This window comes from Trichosurus vulpecula, chromosome 8 (assembly GCF_011100635.1).
Source record: "Trichosurus vulpecula isolate mTriVul1 chromosome 8, mTriVul1.pri, whole genome shotgun sequence".
Taxonomy (NCBI): domain Eukaryota; kingdom Metazoa; phylum Chordata; class Mammalia; order Diprotodontia; family Phalangeridae; genus Trichosurus; species Trichosurus vulpecula.
In genome coordinates this window covers 116,936,167-116,962,360 of record NC_050580.1, presented here as the reverse complement: position 1 = coordinate 116,962,360, position 26,194 = coordinate 116,936,167, and the positions used below count along the sequence as shown (strand labels likewise).

At 39.8% G+C, this 26,194-nt stretch overlaps 1 protein-coding gene across 1 annotated transcript in view; it reads right to left on the bottom strand.

The window, feature by feature from the left end:
* Positions 1–26,194, bottom strand: part of ADAMTSL3 (ADAMTS like 3) — a 563,622-nt gene that overhangs the window by 33,196 nt on the left and 504,232 nt on the right. Inside the window, exon 23 of the mRNA XM_036737163.1 lies at positions 22,473–22,601. Coding sequence (XP_036593058.1) covers positions 22,473–22,601 — 129 coding nt within the window. The remainder of the gene's footprint in view (positions 1–22,472; positions 22,602–26,194) is intronic.

Genomic DNA, 26,194 nt, shown 5'->3' with positions numbered 1-26,194 from the left:
TTGTGTGTAGCTTCAGTATTAGAACAGAATGGCACTGAACTGGTAATAGTATGGTATAGCAGTATAGTTGCAGATTTCTAATCACATTTCATAATTTGGTCAACATATTTTTATCGAGTGTCTACCATGTGCAAGGTACTGAGGGACAAAGCCCAAATAGTGCCTCTAGCCTCAAAGACACTTAGAGGTTGCTCCTGGATATGATAGTAGAGAAGTAAAGGTACTTAGCAGTAAGGGCAATCTCAACTTTTCCCACTATTCAGAAGCAACATTTGTGAAGGATGGGGCATCGCCTCAGTCTCTTTCCCCACTAGGGTCTGAGTGGGATAGTCTCTTTGATCTAGTGCCATGTATGGATAACCACAGGATGCAGCATCTCAAAAACGGCTCTGGATTTGCCTCCTTTTCTCTGCTGTTAAAGGAATGTGTCATTCTTGTTAGGGAAGATCTCCCTTTTTGAAGCCCCTGAGGAGGTGAGATGTTAAAGAACTAAGATTTTGACACATGGTGCTAGTGGGAACTTTCTGTGCATTTTCAAAATGATAATCTCACTTAAGGCTTAATAATAACTAATAATATTATGGACTTTGCCAATCACTTGGCAGATCTCACTGACAACGTTTTATTCAGCAAACTGTTAAATTGTGAGGATATGAAACTGCCCACAAATGTTTAATGGGAACTCTGATATTCCTGTGATGTGCTATTTATTTCAACTCCTGATAATTTTTTTAATAGCATATAGAGTGTAGCTGAACTGTCAGTTCCCATGTTTGGGTAGAAGGCAGAGTGTAGTGGAAAGAGCACTTGATCTGAAGCCGAAAGGACATGGGTCTGAATCCTTATAACAGAAAGATGAGGATTATTGTCCCCATTATTCAGATGCAAAAACTGAGATTCAAAGGGGTTTTCACTCACCCATGGCCCTGAAGTTAATAGCTCTTTCCAAAGATGTCAGATTTTAGAGTCAGTGAAAGTGTTAATTAAACACTACTTGAGTTTTCCATCGACATTTTTATGTTTACATAAACACCACAGTGCAAAAAACAAAACAAAAAACCCAAACCAAAACAAAAAGTAAATGATGAGGAGATCAGACTCAAGGATGTCTATGATGTAATGATCCCCCCCAAAGTGTTGGATCTCTATTTAATTAGAAGGCGCATTTCCTATCAGTTTCTGAACAACCTGCTTATTAACCACTCTCACTTTTTTTCCCCTTAGAATTTCTAGGGCAGACCTCTAAAAGCCCTACTTATGCTTAAGTGCCCACTTGAGCTAAGTCTACTAAGGACTTGGCCTCCCAAGAGATTAAGCAGCAAGTATCTGGGGCTCTGGGCTTGCTGATTCAACAAAGGATAATCACAGTAAATTATAGGCAAGTTCCTGGGGGATTCAATACCCATTTCAGTCCAAACCGAAGAACAGCTATGAGATTCAGAAGTTTGTTCACCCAAACTTCACTTTCCATAGGTCTCTTTTTTCATCCAATTAGCTGATTAAGAGAATCAAATTACCATTTCCCAAGGGTATTTCACAAACAGGAACTGTACTGTACAGAGTAATTATAATGATCATACTGTCATGTTCACTAATTGCTTCATTTGTACTTGTCTTTTCAACCAGATCACAAGAAACTTGTGGCAGGCCCTTCGCTATGTAGCAGAAGGGACAATGAAGTGAGTGTTGGGAGAGAGGGATTCTGGTCTTGGCTCAACCACTAACTATGGGACTTGGGAGAGTCATTTTATCTTGTTTGGGTCTGTTGCTCCTCATCTTTAAAATGAGAGGGCTGAATACAATAGTCTCTAAGATCCTTTCCAATTTTCTCATTGTACCTAAGGACTGGCTTCCACCTCTACTCTAGAACTCTAGTTCCCTCTCCTTGGACCCTGGGCTCTGATCAGTGATCATAAACTTTATTTTGTCTGGACCTAGGCCTACAGGGCTATTACCTCCCCACATCTCCATGTCTCTCCACCTCAGGGCAAATGGAACAAGGAACACCCTCAGAGGTGGGAGGGCAGAACACTGATCTGGGACAGAGACAACAGATCCCAGAAAACTGGCTCAAAGTTACTGTGCAGACAATCAGTGGCTGGGAGAGGAAGGAACAGAATGGGGGAAGAGAAGAGTTCATTCTCATCTACCACCTAGTAGCCTATCATATAAATAAATTCTTCTTGCTAACTAGTTTCTAAGCTCTGTTGCTTCAAAGCCCTTCTTACTCTCCCCACACTCCAACCCCCTCCCCTTTCCTGTCTTCTTATATCTTACACCCTCCCCTCCCCCATCCTCTAACCTCCACCTCACCCCTACCTCCACATATTCTGCAATCTCAGAACGCTGGCCTCCTAGATATTCCTTAAACAGAGCACTCCATCTCCCCGACTCCTGGCATTTTCACCGGCTATCCCCTAGCTCTGGAATACTCTCCTTCCTTGTGTCTGCCTTCTGGCTTCCATCAAGTCCCAGCTAAAAAGCGTGTACAGTGTCAGGACTTTGCTCGGGAAGAAAATGTAATAAGAACATACAAACATCTGATATGTAAATTTAATAAGAATAAGCAAACCCTCAAAGGATGACAGAGAGGCCTGTCACGGATATGAGTAGCTGCAAGATGTTACCAACAAGGAATGATGAACGAGAAACGGCATAAAGGAGGCCATCAATGAAATACAAAGATGAAGTGAACTGAAAGATGAACTGGTCACTAGGAAAGAGCAAAGGTGGTCAACGAACAGCCCACTGACACCTCTGCGATGTCAAAAGGACAAAAAGAAGGTTCACAACATATTGGGTGGAGCCCTTGTGGCAAACTTATTTAAGCCATCAGGTAAGAACTGTACAGGATGACCATGAAGGGATAAAGTTATGATCTGTATCATGGGAAAGAATACCAACACGATTCACAAAACGATAGCAACGATGAGTCTTCTTCTTGTTCATTTGTTGGTGTCTGACTCTTCCTGACCCCATTTGGGGTTTTCTTGGCAGAGATACTGGAGTGGTTTGCCATTTCCTTCTCCAGCTCATTTTTTTTACAAATGAGGAAACTGAGGCCAACAGGGTTAAAATGACTTGCTCAGGATCACATAACTAGTGCCTAAGGCTGGATTTAAACTCAGGTTTTCCTGATTCTATCCATTGTACCACCTAGCTGCCCCATAATAATAATAGCTAGCATTTATATAGCACTTTAAGATTTGGAAAGATAACTTACTTACAAAATTATTTTATTTTATCCTTACAACAACCTTGGGAGATAGGTACTACAATCTCCATTTTGCAAATGAGGACATTGAGGCAAACTGAAGTTAAGTGGCTTGCCCAGGGTCACCAGCAAGGAAGCAGATGAGGCAGGATTTGAATTCAGGTCCAACTGACTCCAAGTCTAGTACTTTATCCAATGTGGAGCTTAGCTAATGATAACTGGGTATATATTTGCATATACATCCATACCCTAAGTGTCCTTTGACTCAGTACTAGGCCACTGACATAAGCTAGATGATACAGGGATTGTTTCACTTTTTGTATTTGTATTCCCAGCACCTAGCCCAGTGCATGGCACACAGTAGGTACTTAATAAATGCTTACTGATTGACTGATATTATCTAGTATACACTGAGCTCCTGAAAGAAAATTGGGCCAGTTATATATCTGACAAAACTTTAAGATAAATCCCACCATGGATAGATAGCAATTGACTTTAAGACTCATCATTCAGATGCTACAGAGACATGCAGGCAGAATTTTATGCATTCAAAAGATCAGAAAATATAAAAGAAGTTCAGTCAAATTTTTTTTTCTACCAATGATCACAGTTTGTTTGGTGCATTGAAAGCAACTGAAAAATAAATGTTTGCTCCATGTGGAAACAACCACAAAATGTCAAAAATAGTTTAAATTTATTTATTTGACCTTAAAAGGTAGGCTATTTTTCCAGCCTTACAGCAGTTCTGAAATATCTAGTGTTCAATTTCCACAATCCTAAAGTAGCTTTTGGACAGCAAATGTTATGGAAAAAAAGTTCAGGTCTGGAGGGGCTGCAAAACATGTGTTTAAAAAAGTCTGCACTATAGGGTGCCTTTAAAATATTCAGTGTTTAAAAACAAATTTCCTCCAACCTTGAAAGGCCCATGAAATATTCCACACTATAAAAAAATCTTGGCCTACTCACAGACTGCTCTAAAATACTGGATGTTTTTTTGACAGAGTTTTTTCCCCCTTCAGCTGTGTAGGCTCACAAAGTTGTCTGTATTTCTCACTGAAGACAGTGAGATTGATACTTCTATTAGTTATATCTTGTTTGAATATTTGAAAAAATGTGATTTCATAAGAATTGAAGCGACCCAGTATGCTATGGATGAAATAGAAATAATGAGATTCAGAATACTGCTGAGACACTGTTGACCCAGCACACTTAGATTAGCTAAATTAGCCTCCTTTGTATTCCTGACACCCTTGAGACCATATGGTCATATAAGTTTGGGCCTTTGAAGAATTTCCATGTTTTCAAGAAAATATCCATTTTTGCCTACCCAAAAGTTGTTTTTTGAATCAAAATTTATGAGTCCTGCAGATGATGTCTGAATACCTTTCCTTCAGATGTCTCCCTTATCTGTGATCATTAGGCCTTTGTAAAGAATAATGAGAGACCGAGAGAGGAGAGAGAGGAAGAGAGAGAGAGAGAGAGAGAGAGAGAGAGAGAGAGAGAGAGAGAGAGAGAGAGAGAGAGAGAGAGAGAGAGAGAGAGAGAGAGAGAGGGAGAGGGAGAGAGCGCACACACAAGTGAGTTGAAAAGGGCCAATGTATATGGCTAGTCCTTCCATCCTCCCAGGGGAATGATGACTATCAATGACCTTGCATTCCCATGTAACAATGATGATGGAAATAAATTGGTTCTGGATACATTCAGTGATGATTTCCTTTCATTATGATGCCTACATTTTTCTCCATATGTGAAATAAGGGGCCATGAATGCACTTATATATGAATATGACTCATTAAACCTGAGGCATAGCCACTTTCGACAAGAAAGTCCAAGAGGCGTGTGAAGCCACAGTTTATGTTTCCTGAGCCTTATGTCCATATTACATAGATGCATCCTGAGCATTTATCAGGCTGCTAGTTGCTTGGTAGGGGGAAAGCTAGGAATCACAGAGAACTCAATCCTGTTGAGAAGACAAGGCAAACACATATGAAAACATAAAGTTAAGTAATAATGTAATCCAATCTAGCATTAAACTAAACGAATGAAAAACAATATGAAATAAGTGTGAAAAGTAGATTAGAACCAGATTATATAGGACCTTAAATGTCAGGTGAAAGAATTTGTATTTAAACCTAGAGACAATAGGGAGTTGTTGAGAGCTTCTGATGGGAGAAGGAGATTGACACAGAAATATTTGTGATTGGTTATCTGGAAATAAATAATACAACAGAATTTGAAAAAGGTCAAAAGAACTTTCAGATCCGCGGAAAATCTATTTCAGCCACAACCCTAGGGATGACCCTTAGCCAAAGCTCTTGCTCCAGTAGGAAGACTATCAGGATGTATTTAAAATATTTGAGGCAGAGAAGTTGCCCCCATGAAGGCTGTTTGGCTATGTAATCCACCTAAGTCTGGGGGACCTCAATCTCAGGCAGTTTAAACTAGTTGATAAGTGCAGAGATGGCAGCCCTTTGGGAGTTCCTGGGTGGAAAAACCTTTGAAACAAAAGGAACTTCACCATCTCTGTCAGAGCCTTAATTCTATTTAATGAAAAGAAAAATGAAGAGTTACAACTCTGCAATTATTGCAAAATCCTGAATTTAATAATTATCCAGAATTTGTATCCACTCACCCCCATCTCTGATACCAACTTAGTTGGACCAGTTGGAAAGGGATGGTGATGGTAACCAAACTGGACCTCTAAGGAAATATACAATGGGAGCTAGGTATAAAGATGAAGGGATGGCTATCACCTCCTAGACTGAGCATAACCCGTATAAATAATCAGTTCTATCCTCAGGGTTGTGAAGGCCTCTGCAGTCTCTAGAGGTTCACGAATTTGGTGGTTCCTCAATCCACTATACTAGGAAGCAGTCCTTTATCTCCATAATACCACCATGTACTCCTGGACTCCTGCCCTGCCCCCCCCCTCCCCCCCACTCAGTCTGAGCTGTCCTCCATTGCCCGGATCGTTACCAGTTATTGGACAGACCAGAAAAAACAACACCAGTAACGACAAACAAGAGCTAGCATTTCTGTAGGGCTTTTAGGTTTGCAGAGCACTTCGTATGTGTCCTGTCCTTTGGTCCTACCAACAACTTTATGCTCAGGAAAACGTTAGAGAAAGAGAAAGTGGAATTTCTGGGGTATAGGACAGGCCAGTGGAGAAGGGGAGGTGAATTATGCGAGATGGAAGCCATGTTGCAGCGGTAGAGGCCATGTCCTACGTAAACCGATAATAATTCTTTATCTTTAGGTCGTCTGACATGATAGCAACATATATTCACCTGCTTACCCAAGCATTCCAAAGGATGTTTTTCGTTAGTGTCTGAATTTTCATGATCTCATTAGGGGTTTTCTTGGCAAAGATACTGGAGTGGTTTACTGTTTCCTTCTCTGGCTCATTTTTTTTTAACAGATGAGGAAATTAAAGCCAACAAGGTTAAGTGACTTGCCCAGGGCAACACTGCTAGTGTCTGAAGCCAGATTTGAATTCATGAAGATGAGTCTTCCTGACTTCAGGCACAGCACTTTATCCACTGCACACCATCTATCTCTATCATCTCTATCTTTATCTCTATGTCTGGATACACACACACACACACACACACACACATATATGTATATATATATACACACACACATATATACACGAATATATACATACATATATACACATATACAAATACATCCTCCCCATACATGGATCTGTTGAGATAGTTCATCACGAAGATCAGCACATGTAGCACTGTCCTCTGGCAGGCCACACTATCATCCTTCCAAACCTTGTCCTGTACACACTTGTCACACAATCTAACTGATACAGAAGAAGCATTTTAGGGAGATAAATCCATCGGCCGTGCACAGAGTTAACGGGTATGGAGAGAGACTAGCTGTGGGGATCAATTAGGAAGCAAGAGTCTGGATATGAGATGATAATGACCTGATGGCAATGGAAATAAAAACAAAGAAATGAAAGCAAGAGATATGAAGGAAGGAAGAAACACACAGGATTTGGTGGCTGAGCAGAGGCTTGGGGAAAGGGACAAGGAATCAGAGATCACCCCTGAGTCTGGAGGAAGAAAAACACTGATATCATTGAGAAAAACGAGAAAGTCAGGAAGGTTAGTTAGTTTTAAAAGTAAGATTATGAATTTGGTTTTAGATATGTCAAGGAAAACATAGTATTTTTAAAAGTCTATTTTGATTGTTTCATTAATTTTAATCAGGTTCAAAGAGCAGATTAAGATTTTAATAAGAGTCAAGGAACATAGATTAAGCAATATCTTTCTGGAATAACAAGAATAAGGAGTGATCTTTTATTTGGGATGCAGTCCAGAGCCCCAAAGACTCAAACCTTAGTCCTCTCTTCTATATAATATGAACCAATAGAGTTCATGGAGAAAAGGGTGGAAAGTAGAAGGAGAAAAGATTCAGGTTTAGGAATTTAACCACATAGAATTCTGCTTCACCATAAATGTTTTCTCAAGACCACATCGAAAGGGAGAAAATTATGAAAACCAGTGGAGGAAGTTAATAATGAATAGAATCCAATAAGTCTTCAACAGGATTCATGGATATATTCCACAGCTTGCAAATGCTGAAATAAATCTGATGATGCAAAACTTTTTAATGGGGTGAGTGTGTGTGTGTGTGTGTGTGAGAGAGAGAGAGAGAGAGAGAAGGGGAGAGAGAGAGAGAGAGAGAGAGAGAGAGAGAGAGAGAGAGAGAGAGAGAGAGAAGGGCTCAAAGTGCTCTAATCCATAAGAATGTGTCCAAAACACTGTATCATCTTCTGCTATCTGACAGCATTGGACTAGAGTCAGAAGACCTTGGGTTTGAGGTCTAGATCTACAACTCCCTGATTTTCTGACCCTAGACCAGACACTTAACATCTCTATGCTCCAATTTCCTCATCTGTGAAATAAGCACCCTAGAATACCTGAATGACTCTGTGGGGGTTGTTGTCTGCCGGAGACAAAGGTATGTAATGGCCACTGTAACCGTAACCATAAAACCCCAACACTCGTTGGTGATGCAGAGGACAGTGGGTTGGCCTTTGGGGTGCAAATCTGGCCTCTGATACTGTGTGACCAAGGTCATCACTTACCCTCTCTACGCCTCAGTTTCCACATCTCTAAAGTGGAAATAATAATACTTGTCATACTTGGCCTCACGGGGGTGTTGGGAGGCTCCAATGAGAACACTTATGTGAAGTGTTCTGTAGACTTTAAAGGGCTATATGAATGTCAGTGATTATTATTCAAGGAATTATGAAGCAGCAAGATATAGTAGAAAGAGAACAGCCTTATGGTCAGGAAGACCTGGGTTCGAGTCTCACATGCTGGGCAAGACTTCCAGTGCTCCAAGCAATACTCGAAGACCAAGCAGGTGCCCATCTGCATTCACAGAGGGGGCTTTCCTCACCAGAAGTTCCCTTTGCCAGTGAAATCAATCATACAATTAGACCAATAAGCAATAACAAAAGCAATGGAAACCTTTCTTCTTGCCCCATCACATTCCTAGCTCTTTCTCCCATTAAAGCAGATGATTTGTCCTCCATAATTTACTAGGAAGAAGTAAGGTCACTGCAAAAGCCTCACAACCTCACTCCTCATTGTCTCCTCCTTCCCACCTGGCTCAGGGGGATGGGGATCACCCCTTTACCTGGGCCCTGAATCATCTTCTCTCCCAACTCCTCCAGGACTTGGACTCCGCCATTCCTCTTCCCTCACTCATGCATTTACAACTGCTCCCTCGCCACTGGCTGCTTTCTGTTTGCTCGCTGACATGCTCAACTCTAAATCCTAACAAGACTTCTTCCCTCTTGACCTGTCTTCACACCAGCAACACTGACCTCCAAGATGTTCTACCATCAAGACACTCCCATCTCTCAGCTTGGGGCATTCTCTCTGGCTGTCTCGCATGCCTGGAATGATCTTGCTTCTCCACTCAGAGTACTGACCTCTCTGGTTAAGTCCCAACTAAAGCCCCACCCTCTACAGGAAGCCTTCCCCAACCCCTCTCAAATCTAGTGCCTTCCCTCTGTTAATTAGCTCCTATTTATCCTGTATATAGCTTGCTTTGTATGTATTTGTTTGCATGTTGTCTCCCCCATTAGATTACAATCTTCTTGAAGGCAGGAACTGTCTTTTGTCTCTTTTTGTATCTCTAATGTTAAGAACAGTGCCTGACACATAGCAGGCACTTTAACAAATGTCTGTTGATTGATTATTGATGACTGTCTGGTCCTTCTCCTCCTTTTCCCTAATAAACTCTTGGAAAACCAGTTACATGCAATGCTTCTACTTCTTCACTATTCACTGCCTCCTTGACCCCTTATAACAGAACTGTTAGCATCAGAGTTCATAAAGTTCTCTGTCAAAAGTCACCTTTGCCTTTGGTGACCAGGCATTTTCTCAACATTCCTAACTGACCTGTGGTATTTTGTCTTGCTGAGTGCCCTTGACTCTTAAGTTCTCTTCCTCTCCCAGGATTCAGAGGCCATTCTCCTGCTTCTCCTCCCAGCTCTTTAGTGTTCTTTCTTAATGTGAACCTCGGTTCAAATCCCTGCTCTGACACATACCAGAGGTGTGATTGTGGGGTAAGACATTTCACTTCTATGGCCTTCAGCTGCATCAGTTGTAAAGAATGTAAAATATAGATATTAACATTTGTACAACTATCCTATGAGATTGTTGTAAGGAAGACAATATATAAGTCCTAAAGAGCTACGGTCATAGGATCTGTTGTTCTAATATTTTGCCTTCCTTTTTATGCCTCATCCTTTACCTTCTGTGCTTTGTTTTCCCGTGTACTTATTTTTTGGTGTGCCATGGAAACAACCCCAACAAATTTTCCCAAAATGAGAAAAGTAGAATTATAGGAACTATATTGTTGTGCCACCAACCCCCCACAAATGGACAAGGAGTTGGGTCAAGAATTGGACAGGACGAGGATAGGATTGAGCAGCTTCACTCACCTTTGGGAAATTGCAAAATTCTTTTAAAGACCCCTAATTTCTCCCTGAAACAAAGTTCCATTTTTTAACAGCAAAATTCTGCCAGTGTTATTGAATGGCCGTGGTATGCTATATGGAACATTAGAGTCTCTGATGAAGTGAAAATGAGAATAACTTAGAGGGTAATGGAGAGGTACATGATTTATGTGAGCAAGCAGTAACTGTGCCTGCAGCACAGTAGGAACTTAACAAAGGCTTATTGAATGACAAACGCTGGAAGAGATGTGGAAAAACAGGTATGCTAAGGCACTGTTGGTGGAGCTGTGAACTGGTTCAAACATTCTAGAGAACGATTTGGAACGATGCCCAAAAGACTGTGCTTATCTTTGACCCAGAAATACTGCTACCAGGTGTATATCCTAAAGAGACTAAAGAAAAAGAATCTATATGTACAAAAATATTTACAGCAGCAATTTCTGTGGTGGCAAAGAATTAGAAACTGAGGGGATGCTCATCAATTGGGAATGGCTGAACAAGTTGAGATACATGATTGTGAAGGAATACTATTATGCTATAAGAAATGACAAGCAGAATGGTTTCAGAAAAACCTGGGAAGACTTACGTGAATCAATGAAAAGTGAAGTGAACAAAACTAGGGAAACATTTTTTAAAACAATATTTTATTTTTTCCCAATTGCATGTAAAAACAATTTTCAACATTTGTGGTTTTTTTAAATTTTGAGTTCCAAATCAACAAAATCAGTTTATATATCTAAAAAGTCTGATATTATTTGCAATGTTCCACATAGGTAGCCTCCTTTCCTCCCCTACCCCCCAGTGGTAGCAATTTGATATAGGTTATATATGTGCGATCATGCAAAACATATTTCCATATTAGTCGTGTTGTGAAAGAAAACAGACAAAAAGAACCAAGAAAAAATAAAGAAAGTGAAAAATAGTATGCCTCAAACTGCATTCAGATTCTATACATTCTTTCTGTGGAAGTAGATGGCATTTTTCATCACGAGTCCTTTGTAAGTGTCTTGGATCACTGTATTGCTGAGAACAGCTAAATCGTTCACGGTTGATCACTGTACAGTATTGTGATTCCTACGTACGATGTTCTCCTGGTTTGCTCATTTCACTTTGCATCAGTTCATGTAAATCTTTCCAGGTTTTCTACTTGTCATTTTTATAGCATAATAGTATTTCCATTACAATCATATACCACAGCTTGTTCAGCCATTCCCCAATTGATGGATATCCTCTCAATTTCTATTTCTTAGCTGCCACAACAAAAAGAGTTATTATAAATACCTTTTTGTACAAATAGGTTCTCTCTCCCTCCTCTACCTTTTAAAATTTATTTGGGATATAGACATGGTAGTGATATTGTTGAGTCAAAGGGTGTGCACAATTTTATCGCCCTTTGGACATAGTTCCAAATTGTTCTCCAGAATGGTTGGATCAGTCCACAACTCTACCAACAGTGCATTAGTGTAGCAATTTTACTAAAGGAACATTGTAAACAGTAATAGCAATACCGTAATGATAGTCATCTGTTAAAGACTTAGCTACACTGGTCAATACAGTAATACATGACAATTCCAGAGGACTAATGATGAAAAATGCTATTCACCACCAGAGAGAGAAATGATGAGCTCTGGGTGCTGACTGAAGCATATTTTTTCTCTTAACTTATTTTTCTTGCTCCATCCCCCTCAATGTGACTGATGTAGAAATGCTTTGCATGGTTTCATATGTATAATGGGAATGGTATTTCTTGCCTTCTCAATGGATGAAGGAGAGGGAGAAAATTGAGAAGAAAAAAATAAAAATTTTAAAAATGTTATAAAAGAACTGCCAAATATGATTACAGAGATGAATAGGAAGACTTATATGAGTCGAAGAAAAATGAAGTAAGCAAGAAAAACAACAGACAATGGTCATAACAATGTAAATGGATAGTTACCAAATAATTGAAAATGAGTATTGCAAAATTATAATGACCAAGCTTGTTCCCAAGGAAGAGATTTGAGATGATACTTCCTGCTCCTTTGCAGAATTGGGAGTCCACCTGTGTGGAACATCGCAAATAATGTCAGACTTTTTAGATATATAAACTTGTTTTGTTGATTTTTTTAATCATCATCTAAAAATTCTTGTTCTAAGGACAGCTCTACGGAAAAAGAGGGGAATATAAGTAGAAATCTGTTGTTAAAGTGATATAAAAAGATATCAATAAAAATCTATTAAAATAAATAAATGCTTATTGACTGACTGGCCTTATAAACAAGGAATTATGAAGGACACATAGAATAGTAATAATGAGAATAATTCTAGTTAGCATGTTTATAGCACTTTAAGGTTTAGAAAGAGTTCCACATATCATCTCATTTTATCCTTACAATAACCCTGGGAGGTAGGTGCAGTTACCACCACCATTTTACAGGTGAGGAAACTAAGGCAGAGTTAAGCAACTTGCCTATGGTCATAGAGTAATGAGTTTCTGAGGCAAGATTTGAACTCAGGTCTTCCTGACTCCAAGTTCAATACTCTATCCACTGAGCTACCTAAAACGTGTCCTTAAAGAAATGTATGAGCCAAAAAAGAAGATGAACTACTGATATGGTGAATACAGGGGCAAACCAAAGGTCAGCCTGGGTATGCGCTACTTGTACCTTCCCATGTCGAAAGAAAGAAAGGGAGGTTAAACTGGATGCATGCCATATGATGAATACACTGACATACCTGGAGAAGAGCTGCATAGGATGGCAGGCATGAATGAGTTTCAATCCGCAATACCAGAGCAAATACCTACATGAGTGAGGTCACAGATTGATATAAGTACAGAAAGGGGTGAAATTAGACTTCCTCCTGTGTTCAGTACCTTCCCTACTACCCACTAGACTCAGAAATTAATTCCATGAGAAAAACCAAAAGGGAAACTTCACTTCCATGTCCAGTGAATATAAAGAAGTGAGAACCAATTTAGAGAAATCCCATCCTAGGAAGGTGGGAAGAGGACAAAGAAACAAAGAAAGAACAGAGATAGGAGAACCAAATGTGTGGTATCTTAAGCTTAGGGGAGGGAGAGTATTCAAAAGCTAAGGGTGCTCGGTAAGAAATGCTGCAGGTAAGTCAGGAAGGTTCAGAAAAATGCCTCAACACCAAAGGTAAAAGGCAAAGGTAACCTTTGAGAGACTCCAAAGAGAGTGCTCTTCCCACTATAAATTTTGCTTCTATAGTACAATGATTCAGCCAACCAACATAAACTAGGCATCTTATGTGGCATATTAAGCATCTACTCTACTAAGGATTTTGCTAAGAATACTTTGCCCCTCCCTCAAAAAGGAAAGTAAACTTGGGGTGTTCAAAATCACCCCTTAACATTCTAGTGAGTCTCTTTCTCATAGAATCCTATAGTCCCCAAGAGGTATAACAACATCCTGTGGGTCTCCCCTCAAAAGTAAAAATACTTTTGGGGAGAGATTGAAGAAAAAGAAATCCCTTGCCCATAAAACCTGCAACTAACTGGTATTAATCTCTAAGGAGGACACAATAAGGAACTATGTATATGATCTTTTTCTCTATCCAATGAGCATACTTCATCAGAAAATGTCCTTCTCTTTCTAGAAAGCCCTAACCCCAAATGCAAATTTGGGAAATCTCATATTTAGGATTGTCCAAAGGTTGTACTTAGGCATTGTCCTTGCTTTGGTTAGAAGGTTCTATTGTGGGGTCACCCTGTGTAGGAAATTTAAAATACTCCCTCCTGCACATAGGACAAACACCGTTAATGAACAGTCATACACTTCTACCTCTTCCGTGTGCTTCTGAAGGAAATCTGTAAGTGGAAGGGTTACTACCATCTATCGAGTGGGGAAAGTCCACTCTTGGTAGCTCTATTCTCAAACTATGTGTAAGTACACATGTACTTTCTACTGTGTATTCCTGATGTAAGTCACTGCTCTTGAGATGATGAAAATGTACATAGACACAAGTCTCCACTTTTCTCCCTTCATCTTTGCTCCTCCCAGAGGGGAGGTGCATTCTGTTATCCACTGGTTGCCTAAAAGTCCAAAAGATGGTGAGAGACAAAGCTAGTCTTTTAGTTCAGTTTAATAGACTACAGAGGGAAGCTGACTCCTCCTGCAGGAGTTTGTCCTCGTGGACCTCAGTCTACTGATCATCTTTGGTCTCATCACCAAGTCACCAGTGGCTTAGACACATTAAAACAAGGCTGCAGAGCCTATAAATTGACTGGAGGAAGTCATCAAATTGATCAGAAACTCTCCTGACCAATCCCTTTTACTCTAAAATTCTGAGATTCTTTGAAACCAAATTCTTTCTTTCATCGGCTTCCCACAGCATTTGATTGCTTTCATTCAAACAGACCAATTTTGATGATGCCAATTTCTAAGAGTTTTGTGGGGAGGGAAAGAACCACTGCTGCTTCCTCACCCAGACCTCAAGTGTTACAAAAATTACAGGTTGCCTCATAAGCCACTTTGGTAACTCAATCCTGGCCCCCTGCCTTCTTTCACACTATTCTCAAAATGACCAAGGACAAATTAACTTCTCCGGCTGAAAGGGCAGTATTTTTCCTCTCTCACACCCAGTTATGTTGTAGGAGCTGTAAGTGTCTGGAGGAAAAGCTTAGCTTTAAAGAATCAGACACTATGGGGCCGCAATAAGATACCCTAGAAAGAACAAGAGAGAGTAGGGTTTGAATTCATCCACTGACACTTGATTCCTCTGACCTCTCAGTTTCCTCATCTGCAAAAAATGAAGATGATAATACCTATAGTACCAATATCATATGGTTGTTATGAGAATCAAATGGGGTTATTTATAAAAAGTGCATTTCAAACATTAAAGTGTCAAACGAATGTCAATTACCATTTATAATATACTATCATTACCTTAGAGAAACTTCCCTTTGTTGGGTATTACATACAGTGCCTAGCACATAGTAGGCACTTAAATGTTTACTGACCGACTGACACATACTACTCCAGACCTCTTCACCTGACCTATTTTCTTGTTATTACCTAGGGTACCCAAACCAAACTCCAATTGGTTATCCAGCCCTTTTTAATCCATTTTTTCTCTCTACCTCAATGTCATTTATGTCCTAGAATCCTTTCTTGGAGAAACTGGATTTAATGCAATTAAGGGAAGAGGCTTTCTTTGTTAACCAGGAGGATGACAGGCACCAGGACCAGAATCATTATAATGAATGCCTTGGGTTATTTTTCTTTTTTGTTGTTGTTGTGAAGGTGGGCTGAGTTGAGCCACCTTCACTCTGATGAAGTCTATGGTTTGTTAACAAAATAATGTTTGTTTAAGCCAGAAGTCGTGGCAGATTCTTGTAGTCTCTGCTATCAGGGAGGCTGAGGCTATTGCATCTTTGGAGCTTTGGACTCTGGAATTGTAGTGAGCTACACAGATTCAGTGTCTGCACTAAGTTCTGTGTTGGTAGGGTGAACCCCTAGGAATGGAGGGCCAACAGGTTGCCTGAGAAGGGACAAACTAGCTGTGGTCAAAGATCTCATGTTAATTGGAGTGGAACCATGCCTATGAGGGGCCCCAGAGCTTCCACTGTACATAAAAGAAAGGGACCCAGTTTTTTCTGCAAGAGCAAAACATTTTTAAAATGCTGGTTTAGGACAGTTCTTGGATTTAGAGGTAAAGGTCCATGGCCATGAAAGATCTTATCTCTGATGGAGCTAAGCAATCACAATGGCAGAAAATTATGTTAATTAAGGGAGAAGTTCTGGAATCTGAAGACCTAAGAGATCACCTCATTTGGCTTCTCTAGTTGACAGATAAGAAACTACAACTTAGAGAGATCAGGTGTTGTGCTTAAAGTCCTGTATTTTGTCAGGAAATTCATTAATTAAGCTGTGGCATTTTTTTCCTAAGTCCTGGCATTTTCACCTTGAAGTCTCTATCGGCTGTTCAGTTCCAACCTCAAATGCTCATCTTCCTCACTTTCACCTCCTAGTTTTCCCTGACTTCTTTCAATTCCCAGCTAACATCCCATCTACAGGAAGCCTCTCCTGATCCCCCTTAATTCTAGTGCCTTCCCTCTGTTGATTGTTTCTAATTTATCCTGTCTATATCTCCATTGTACATTTGTGGTTCAGTTGTTTTTCAGTCGTGTCTGATTGTTCACTGGACCCCATTTGGGATTTTCTTGGCAAAGATACTGGAGTAGTTTGCCATGCCTTTCTCCAGCTCATTTTACAGATGAGGAAACTGAGGTAAACAAGATTAAGTGATTTGCCCAGGGTCACACAGCTACTAAATGTCTAGGGCCAGATTTGATCTCAGGTAGACAACTCTTCCTGACTGCAGGCCTGGCACTCTATCTGTCGAGCCACCTAGCTTTGCACATAGTTGTTTACATGCTCCCTCCCCCATTAGACTGTGAACGCTTTGAAAGTAGGGATTGTTATCTGCCTTTCTTTGTATCCCCAGTGTTTAGCACAGCTCTTGGCACACTGTAGTTGCTTAATAAATGCATGTTGATTGACTGCTACCTGCAGTCATAATATTTGTTTAAGGAAAAGGAAGGACAGGGCATATACTCAACAGAAAAATGTCCCATGTCACTAGCCCGTACTTTGAGAAGTATAAGAATCAAATCAAATCAATTAAACAAAACTTACAGCAATTGCTCATTTTCTTCTGATGAGTTTTGCTTTCTTACCAGAAGGTGGCAGAAAACACTCATTTTCCCCTCACTTGCACAGGATCTTGGATCCTAGGAATTAGAGCTGGAAAGGACCTGAGAGATCACCTAATCCAATCCCCTCATTTTAGAGAAGAGGACCAAGAGGTACAACAATATGCCCAAGATTAAACAGTAAATAAACAGCAGAAGTGGAGTTCGAACTCAGGTCTTTTAATGCCAAATGCAGGAGTTTACCTCTCTGATGTAAAACTTTTTAGGCAAACAACTGGACAAAGCCGTTGTTTTACTAAATCCTAGAACTCTGGAGCTTTAAGAGTACACAGAGTTCAAGATGTCCTATTTATTTAATGTATTAATTTTAAAAAGATTGTTGCAAATGCAGTAAATTTTATTCAAGAGCAATTAGAAACAACTGCTATGGACGTTTATACTATATGTATTGACTGAACAGTAGTTGTCCATGACATGAAAATACGGGTCTCTCTTGAACATAATAAAATCTTGTAAATACGATTTTATTATAATTAATTGGAAAATGTTTTAAGAGTTAATTAAAATGAAAATAGGCATTTATACCAGTGGCTTCCAATGAATTAATATAAATAAGCATTCCATTTCTCAACCTCTCCATATATGTTACTCATTAGGATATTTTATTTTGTAAATTTTATAATATGAAGCTGATGATTAGAAAATGGAAACATTTATGTGAGTGCGGTAGGAAAATCCAGGAAATAAAACAGTTGGATAGGAAAAAGAATGTGTTGTGTTGATTAATTTTAAACACATGGCTACATTTTTGCTTTGATAATATTAAGTAAAGTTAGCACGAGTAAGCTATAGTTAATTTAACAGCCTATGGTATTATGCAGCATAAAAAACTGTGGAAGATTACAGGGCATGAATTATATTGCTTAAAAAGGATGTACAATCTGCTCTGGTCAGACTACACTTGGTATATACTGAGTTCAGTTCTAGGTGCTATGTTTTAGGAAGATATTGATTAGTTGGAGAGCATTCAAAGGGGGTGGGAGACCACAAGGATAGTTATCCTGAACGTCATATCATTTAAGAATAGTAGAAGAAACTTGAGATATTGAGCCTGGAGACTACAAGACTTGAGTAGGTATAGAGGGGAATACATGATAGCTATCTTGGGGTTTTTGAAGGGCTGTTATGTGGAAAAGAGACTGAACTTCTTTTGCTTAGAAGCCAGAACTGGGAGCAAGGGGTAGAAGTTGAAAAAAGGTATATTAAGACTTGACATAAGGAAAAATTTCATTATAATTAATTCTATCCCAGAGAACAACGGCTTGCCCGGGAAGTAGTGAGTTTTCTTTACTCTAAATCAGCAAAAATTGGAGGACAACTTGTTGAGAATTTTGTAGGGAGGATTCTCCTTCAGGCTATGGGTTGGATTAGATGGCCTCTAAGGCCCCTTCCATCTCTGAAACTCAGGCATAGTTTATGGTATAAGGGAAAGAACGCTGGACTGAGGAGCCAGAAGCCCTAGTAATGTGATCCAGGCCAAGCTATTTAGCTGTTCTGGGCAGCCGTTTCCTCATCATCCTCATAAAATGAGTAAAGTACACTTTCCCTACCTACATACATCATAGGATTTTCAGTTAGTCAACTAGTATTTACTAAGCAACTACTATGTGCCAGGGTCTGTGCTAAGTAAACACTGGGGTTTATAAACTTGCTTTCAAGAAACTGACAATCCAAAGAACTTTATTTAATAATTAATGTGAAGTGCTTCATAAGTTATAAGGTAATTAAGAAAAGTTAAAGTCATCACTGTTACCTGCCTGCTAGGAACTGCTGGGGAGCATAGCCCTATTCACACCACGAGAATACATCAGCATGGTGCACGGGTGATCTCAAGTACAGAGTGGTATCTCTGGGAAAGTCACATCACCTCTCAACTCCAGTGCTCCTATCTTCAAAATAATGAACAAGGTTGAACTAGAATATACCCGGAGTGTCTTCTATCTCTAATATTGTATTTTAGTCCAGTTACTCATTCAACCACCCATGGACCATGGTTCCCCTTTTGAGTTCTGCTTACAAACCAACTCTTCCAGTTCACCTCAGAAAGGACAATTCCAGATGTTTATTCACATATGTCAAACTATGGTGATCATTTTGCGTGGTGATTTGCAGTTCATAAAATGAATAACATCTACCTAGACCATTGCCCAAGGACTTACTGGTGTGATGTCTAAATACTCCTCAGAGAGGGACTGAATTACAACACACATCACACTGACCTAGGCTGATCTTTGGACAGATTATCTAGCAACATATGTGTAGACAGACAGACACTTAACCACACCAAAGATTCACTAAAAGTAATAAGATGGAAGGGTCAAAGTTCAAAAGCAGCAACGATTAAAATTGTGACTGCAAAAAAAGGTCAACACATATTTCAACCTCATTGCTGAAAATAATAATAATAGTCTATGATTTTATAGCAATGTGAAATTTACAGAATACTTTCCTTATAGCAGCCCTGTGAGAGAGAGTACAAGCACTACATGATACCCAATCCACTGAAGTTCAGAGAATGACTTATCCAGGGTCGTACAGCTAGAAAGACTCAGAGCTGGGAATTCAACCCAGGTGTCCTGGCTCCAGGACCTGTGTTTTTTTCCACTGTATGTGTGTGTGTGTATGTGTGTGTGTATGTGTATACACACATATATATGTATATATACACACATACATATATGTATATATGCATATGTATGTATGTGTGTATGTATATACTTTTTACCTGTTGGTAATTTCATACTGTTACAGGTACAACCCCTGATCGATACCTAGAAGAATCTTTAGGGGCCACAATAAGGTCCTTTGAATGGTAGGTCTCTATTACTGTTACCACATTAATCATATTCCTTCATCTGAACGTTTATCTCCTTTCCAGTACTATCTGAAAATGTTGGCATTATTAGAGTGCTGAGGCTGAAGTCAGGAAGACCTGAGTTCAAATCCAGTCTCAGACACGTACTAGCTGTGTGGCCCTCGGTAAGTCACTTTACTTCTGTCTGCTTTAGTTTCCTCATCTATAAAACAAAGGTATGTAACACCTCCTTCATGCGGTTGTTGTAAGGATCAAATGGGATAATACTTGGAAAGCACTTAGTACAGTGCTTGGCACACAGTAGGTGCTTGTTCCCTTCTCTCTTCTCCCATTTGTGTAGCCCTTCACAGTATTAAAAACGCTTTCACACACATTATCTCATTCAGGCCTTAAAACAAATCTTCAAAGTAAATGAGGGTGAATATTTTAGCCCTATCTGAAAAGTGAAGAAATTCTGGCTCAGAGTGGGTGAGCAGTTGCTCAAAGTTACACAGGTGGTCAAAGGCAAAACTGAGACAAGAATACAGGATTCCAGGTTCTGTTAATTTTTCATTATATCATTTCCTACAGAGATGGTCTTACATTAAAATTCAGTTACAGCACAGCTAGGTGGCACAGTAAATAGAGCCCCAGCCCTGGAGTCAGGAGAACCTGAGTTCAAATCTGTCCTCAGACACTTGACACTTACTCTGTGTGACCTTGGGCAAGTCACTTAATCCCAATTACCCTGCCTTCCCCACTCCAAAAAAAAAAATCAGTTACATGAAGGAATTACCTATGGAAAAAAATCTATTCTCTATGTATCAATTATGTTATTATACATTGTGTATATCAATATATTATATATATTAATTCTATACAGGTTTATTCAAGATACACAATGTAAACAACTCAAGAGTGTTGGCTATAGGGTCAATATAATCAATAAGTTGGTCAATAGACATTTATTACGCACCTATAATGGGCCAGGCACTGTACTCACAATCTAGTGGTGGAAGACCTCACACAAAAGGAAGCTGGGAGGAAGGTACTTGAGGAAGGGACCCAGTGGAGAAGTCCCAAAATAGTGCAGCCAAAAAGGAGATGTCTGTGCTGAGGTGCTCCTTCAATGGTGGTTTGGGAGTTCTTGACTCCAGGATAGGGACTGAACTTGTGATTTCACTGGAATAGGGAAGGGCCAAGGGAAGAAACTCTACCAATGCAAGTCATCACCTTCTCCACAACTTAGATGCTTGGAAAGTTGAGTAACTTGTCCAGTTTCACACAGTTACTATGTCAGTGGTAGGACTTCAACCCACATCTTACTGGCTTTAAAATAAGTTCTTTAGCTACTATGCCATGCTATCTCCCAGAGGACCTGGGTTTAAGTCTCACCTATGACTTTTTACCACGTGTGACCTTGGGCAAGCAACTTAACTTGGTTGGACCCGAATGTCCTCATCTATAAAACTAGGATGGGTTAAGGGGGCAGGTTGGTGGTGGTTTTGGTAGACTGGATGACCTGTGCGGTCCCTTCCCCCTATAAATCTATGATCCTCTGAATGCTCTCATTCCTCTGGGGATAGAATCCAATCTTAAAGCATATTTCTCATTATCTCTCTTGGACAAGAGGCAGGGGATTGACGGCAATAATATGACCAAATTTCCTGAGTTCTAATAAAGCCAGAAGCCTAGCCTGTAGTAGCTTTAAGGCTATATGCGAGCTTGATGCTGGTACCTTCAGAAATGAACAGGGCTGGCATTGTTTGTGCAAATGGGACACTAAAAGAAGTTTTCAGATATTGCAAGGGTAGGGGTTGTTTAAGCCTGTGTGTCTCACATGGACCCAGTTCCAACATAAGCTGTGCCAGCAAAAGAATAAAATTTGGACCCAATACTTGAACAGCTTTTTATAGAAACTGTTAATGACAGCAGATAACCAAACTTGGGCCAATCATCCAGCCTTTTCTCAGACAAAATTGCCACTGAAGCCAATTATTCATCTGTCATTCTCCCCGAAGTCTATCTAAAAATGTGACCTCTAAATCGATCACATTATGAAATTGCTACTTAGAAATGCTGCACAAATCAGAAATCAAAAAGAAGGTGAAACGATGAGGTTCCCCTTAATAAGCATTGATTCTGTTATACACAAGTCCCTCTCTGCAGGTGCGGGATGGCAGAAGCTCCAGACAGTTGTGGCTTGGCATCTGAGAAGTGTAATCCCGCTCGTCTCCTTGCTGTAGCCACAGAATGCTGGTCCGGACTATAATGGGTAGGTTTGTACTGCCAAAAGGCTCAAAGTTGCGTTGGGTTTTTTTTCCACCCCCTTAGGGGCGAGGGCAGTGGTGGAATCGAGTTAGTTGCTGGAGATGTCTTTTACAAGTCTAGGTCTATGAAGGCCAGATGGCCTAAGAACTTCAAAGGGGGTGAAAAACAACTCATTGTGGGTTTGCAGATTTCCAGACCAATAGGTCAACTGGTTGAGAAGCCAAGAGAGTGCTCCCTTGCAGCTTGGAGGAATGGTTGGCAATAGGCCATTACAAGAAGGAAGACATTTCAATGTTGGATGCCTATACCGGGGTGTGCCCCAGACAGAGGACTAATCACAAGCCCTAGGGGAAAAAAAAGTGTGGCCTTCATTCTATGACTAAGCACGGCCACAATCATTTTCATAGTTCTTTTGGTTGTTCAGGTCACATCTAAGCATATCCTAAGATTCAAGCCAGAAATGGATGCTCTTACTTACCTTTTGCTGGACACCTAATGGTGATGTTGGCTCCCACTCTTGCCTTGGCAGTGCCACCAATAATTAGAGTCAGACGGCCATGTTCCAATTCTGTGAAATTTCTTGCAACAGTCAAGATGACAGGCACCTCTTAATTAAAAAGAAATATAGAGCTGGGTTAGGTTAAAGTCTTTTTTTTCTTTTCTCCAGATAGCTAACAAAGTAGCAGGGCAATGACCAAAGGTGGTAGGCAGATGGATATGGAGCAAACATGCACAGCAAAGTTTTAGTTACTGCAATTTTGGCACCAAAGTTTAATTGGCGATTGGGAGTGGGAGTGATCAGGATGTCTGGGCCTGTAATATCACTGGAATACAAGTAAACTCTACCAATACATATGAACAACTGTTCCACAGTCTACAGTCTTAGAGAGCTGCCTGAGGTACCAAAAGGTTATGGGACAGCCCGTATGTATCAGAAGTAATGCCTGAACCCAGGTGCTACTCACATATCAACTCTAAATAGAGAAAGAAGTAATCCTTCTACTTAATTTTTTTCTAATGTCTACTTTTACATACTTTTTACCATAAATACCAAGAAAATATAATTCTTGGAATCATGGGTTTGAGCAGTGTAGTTGGTTATTCAATAAGCATTTATTAAACCCCTACTATGTGCCAGACACTGTGCTAAGCCCTGGGGATACAAAGAAAGGCAAAAAAATACTGGAATAGACTGTCAATCAGGCAACTTGTGTTCTAAGCCTGACTTAGAACAGTGCCTCCAGTGTTTAGCAATGCCTCGCACATAGTAGGGACTTAATGTCTCTTGGCTGGCTGATTATACTATGAATCATCCGAAATGTTGTGCAAAACCACTCATCTCTCTAGGCTTCAGTTTCCTCGTCTGAAGAATGAGGATGCTGAAAGGCCTTGAGTCTATACCATGTGAATTAACCAATCAATGAACAAGTATTTATCAAGCACATATTATGTGTCAGGAACTGTGCTAGGTATTGACATCTTCCTAACCCTCAGAGAGCTTCTATTATAAAAAAAGAGAAAGATAACATATACACATATAAGTATGTGCAAAATACAGCCAAATTAACATATAGAAGAATTAATTGAAGGGACTAAGGATATTTAATCTAGAGATGGGAAGGCTCAGGGAGGAGCATAATAATGATTTCTGAGGATTTGAAGGACATATGGAAAATGTATTAGATTTGTTCTGTTTGGCCCCAAGAACCAAGAGACACAGGTGGAAGTTGTAAGGAGTGGCATTTAGGCTTGATGTCAGGAAAAACTTCCTAAGATGTAGCCTCTTGAGATTGTGGGTCCCCCTGTCCCCCTGGAGTTTTTCTAGAAAAGGCTGAATGAAGTCTATTGGGAATTTTATAGTGGAGATTCTTTTCCATAGATAAGTAGGACCAGATGACTTCTGGAGGCCCTTATAAGTCTAAAATTCAGGGATTCTGCAAGGAGACTTGATCTTATCCAAGCGTTCTAGATTTCAGATTCTGAGATTGTCTGTGCTATCTGACCTTGTTAAGGTTCATGTGTCTTAAGTTCATCTAATACAAATTTCAATTCAGATTGAAGAGCTGCTCTTGAAATAACTTATAATACTAAGAACTCATTTAAATTGTAGAAAGTCTTAAAATGGAACGTGAACTTCAATTGGCCAACTCTAACATAGCTCTCCAATAGCAAAGTTACATGTGGCTGTGACCAATAAAACTGTTTAATTTAATAAAAAATGGCCAACAATGGTGAAATAAAATTACAAGTTAGTATCTGATTATTCTGAAACAAGTGCTTGCATAACAGATTAAGTGGAAAAATTCAATACTAGAAAAAATATTTCAAGTTTGGAAAGAATAAAGAATGTGTTGGTCAGTGACAACTCTGGCTTCACACTAACATTTCCTGCCTTAAGAAAAATGCTCCCCTAGGGATGGTGACAGGCAAAGAGCCAAGTACCACAAAGTAAACAAGGCTCCCCTCCCAAGGCCAGTCTAGACCCACCACATGGCACTTTCCGAAAACAGGAAGGGACAAGTTGGTAGGAATGTGCTGATGAAGATGGTCAATTCGTTATGAGAAATCAAGAAAGGGTCTGAATACCCAAGGCTAGGAGAAAAAAGGAATCAGTAAACTATGACCTGGGGTCCAAATTCTACTAGCCACTTGTTTTCCATGAACCAAGAATGTTTTTTTACACTCTTAAATAATATTTTATTGATATATGACATTGGTATATAATATATATTGATATATGATAGTTTTATTGATATCTGATAGTCCCAGAATAGGGTTTCTTAAGATGGGGTCTATGAACTTCTAATGTGTATATATATATACATATATATGTATATATATACATATATATATGATATCTGTTTTTCAACATAATTGGATTCCTTTGTAATTCTATGTATTTTATTTTATGCATTGAAGAATATGATTCTGAGAAGGGATCCATAGGCTTCACCAGATGGCCAAAGGGGTCTATGAGATGAACAAGAATAAGAATCCCTGACCTATAGGAACAGCCTGAATAAATACCAACTCAAATCATGAGGCAGGGCAGCAGATGCCAGGATAACTGCTTTGGCCTGAAGCTAAGAGAAACTAAGCTGAGGCAATAGTCCACTTGGAGGTGAAAGAAAAGCAAAGGACTCATTGAAGATCTTCCGGCAAGGCCTCAATGACCAAGTTACAAATGCTGAATGGCAGGTTCCTGGTGAATCTGGCACTCCCAGGAAATGCCCCAGGCATCTGGCTTTGGCCTTGGACCATTTAACGATTTTTATCAGTGACTTGGATCACAGTACAGCCGGTGTGCTTATTTAATTTGCAGGTGACAGAAAGCCAGCTAACAAATTGTTATGACAGAGTTAGGAGCCAAAAAAATCTTGTGAGGATAGAACACTGGGCCAACTATGATTAGATGAAATTTAATAGGGATAGATATAAAGTTTTACCTTTGGTTAAGAAAATCAGTCTCACAAGCACAAAACCAGAGAAGCATGGCTAGACATCAATTTGTGATGGGGGGAAAAAGATCTGGGGAGCGTTGGTGGACAGCAAGCTCAGTGTGATTCAGGGGAGACAGCTACTGTAATCTTGGGCAGTATTAGCGGAGCTATGGGATCTAGGACTCCGGGACGGGGTTTGTCCTGATCAGTGTGTGTGTTGAATAGTGTGTCTCTTTCTCTATTTGAGAAAAGACAATGGTAAGCTGGAATGCATCTAAGGGAAGGTGAATAGGATGATTAAGAGTGTTGAGATCATGACATACTGGTTGAAGATGCCTAACCTGGCGAAGAAGGGAAGAGGGAATGTTTTAGTTCAGGAGTGGGGGACCTGTGGACTCGAGGCCACATGTGGCCCTCTAGGTCCTTAAGAGCGGCCCCTTGACTGAATCCAAATTTTTGTTCTGTGAAATTTGGGTTCAGTCAAAGGGTTGCACTTGAGGACCTAGAGGGCCACATGTGACCTCAAGATCTCAGGTTCCCCACTCCTGGTTTAGTCTAATACTAAACAAGAATTTTATTATTATATCTATATAGCATATTCTTATACATGTATTCTTATATGTTAAAATCCTAAACAAAGATTTTAATCCTAAACATTAAATTTGTTTTTCTTGGTTCCAGAGCTAGGTAGATGTAGGGGAAAACTTGCTAATAATATGGGCAGCATTGGTTCCTTTCCGTTGGACATTTTTAACTAAAG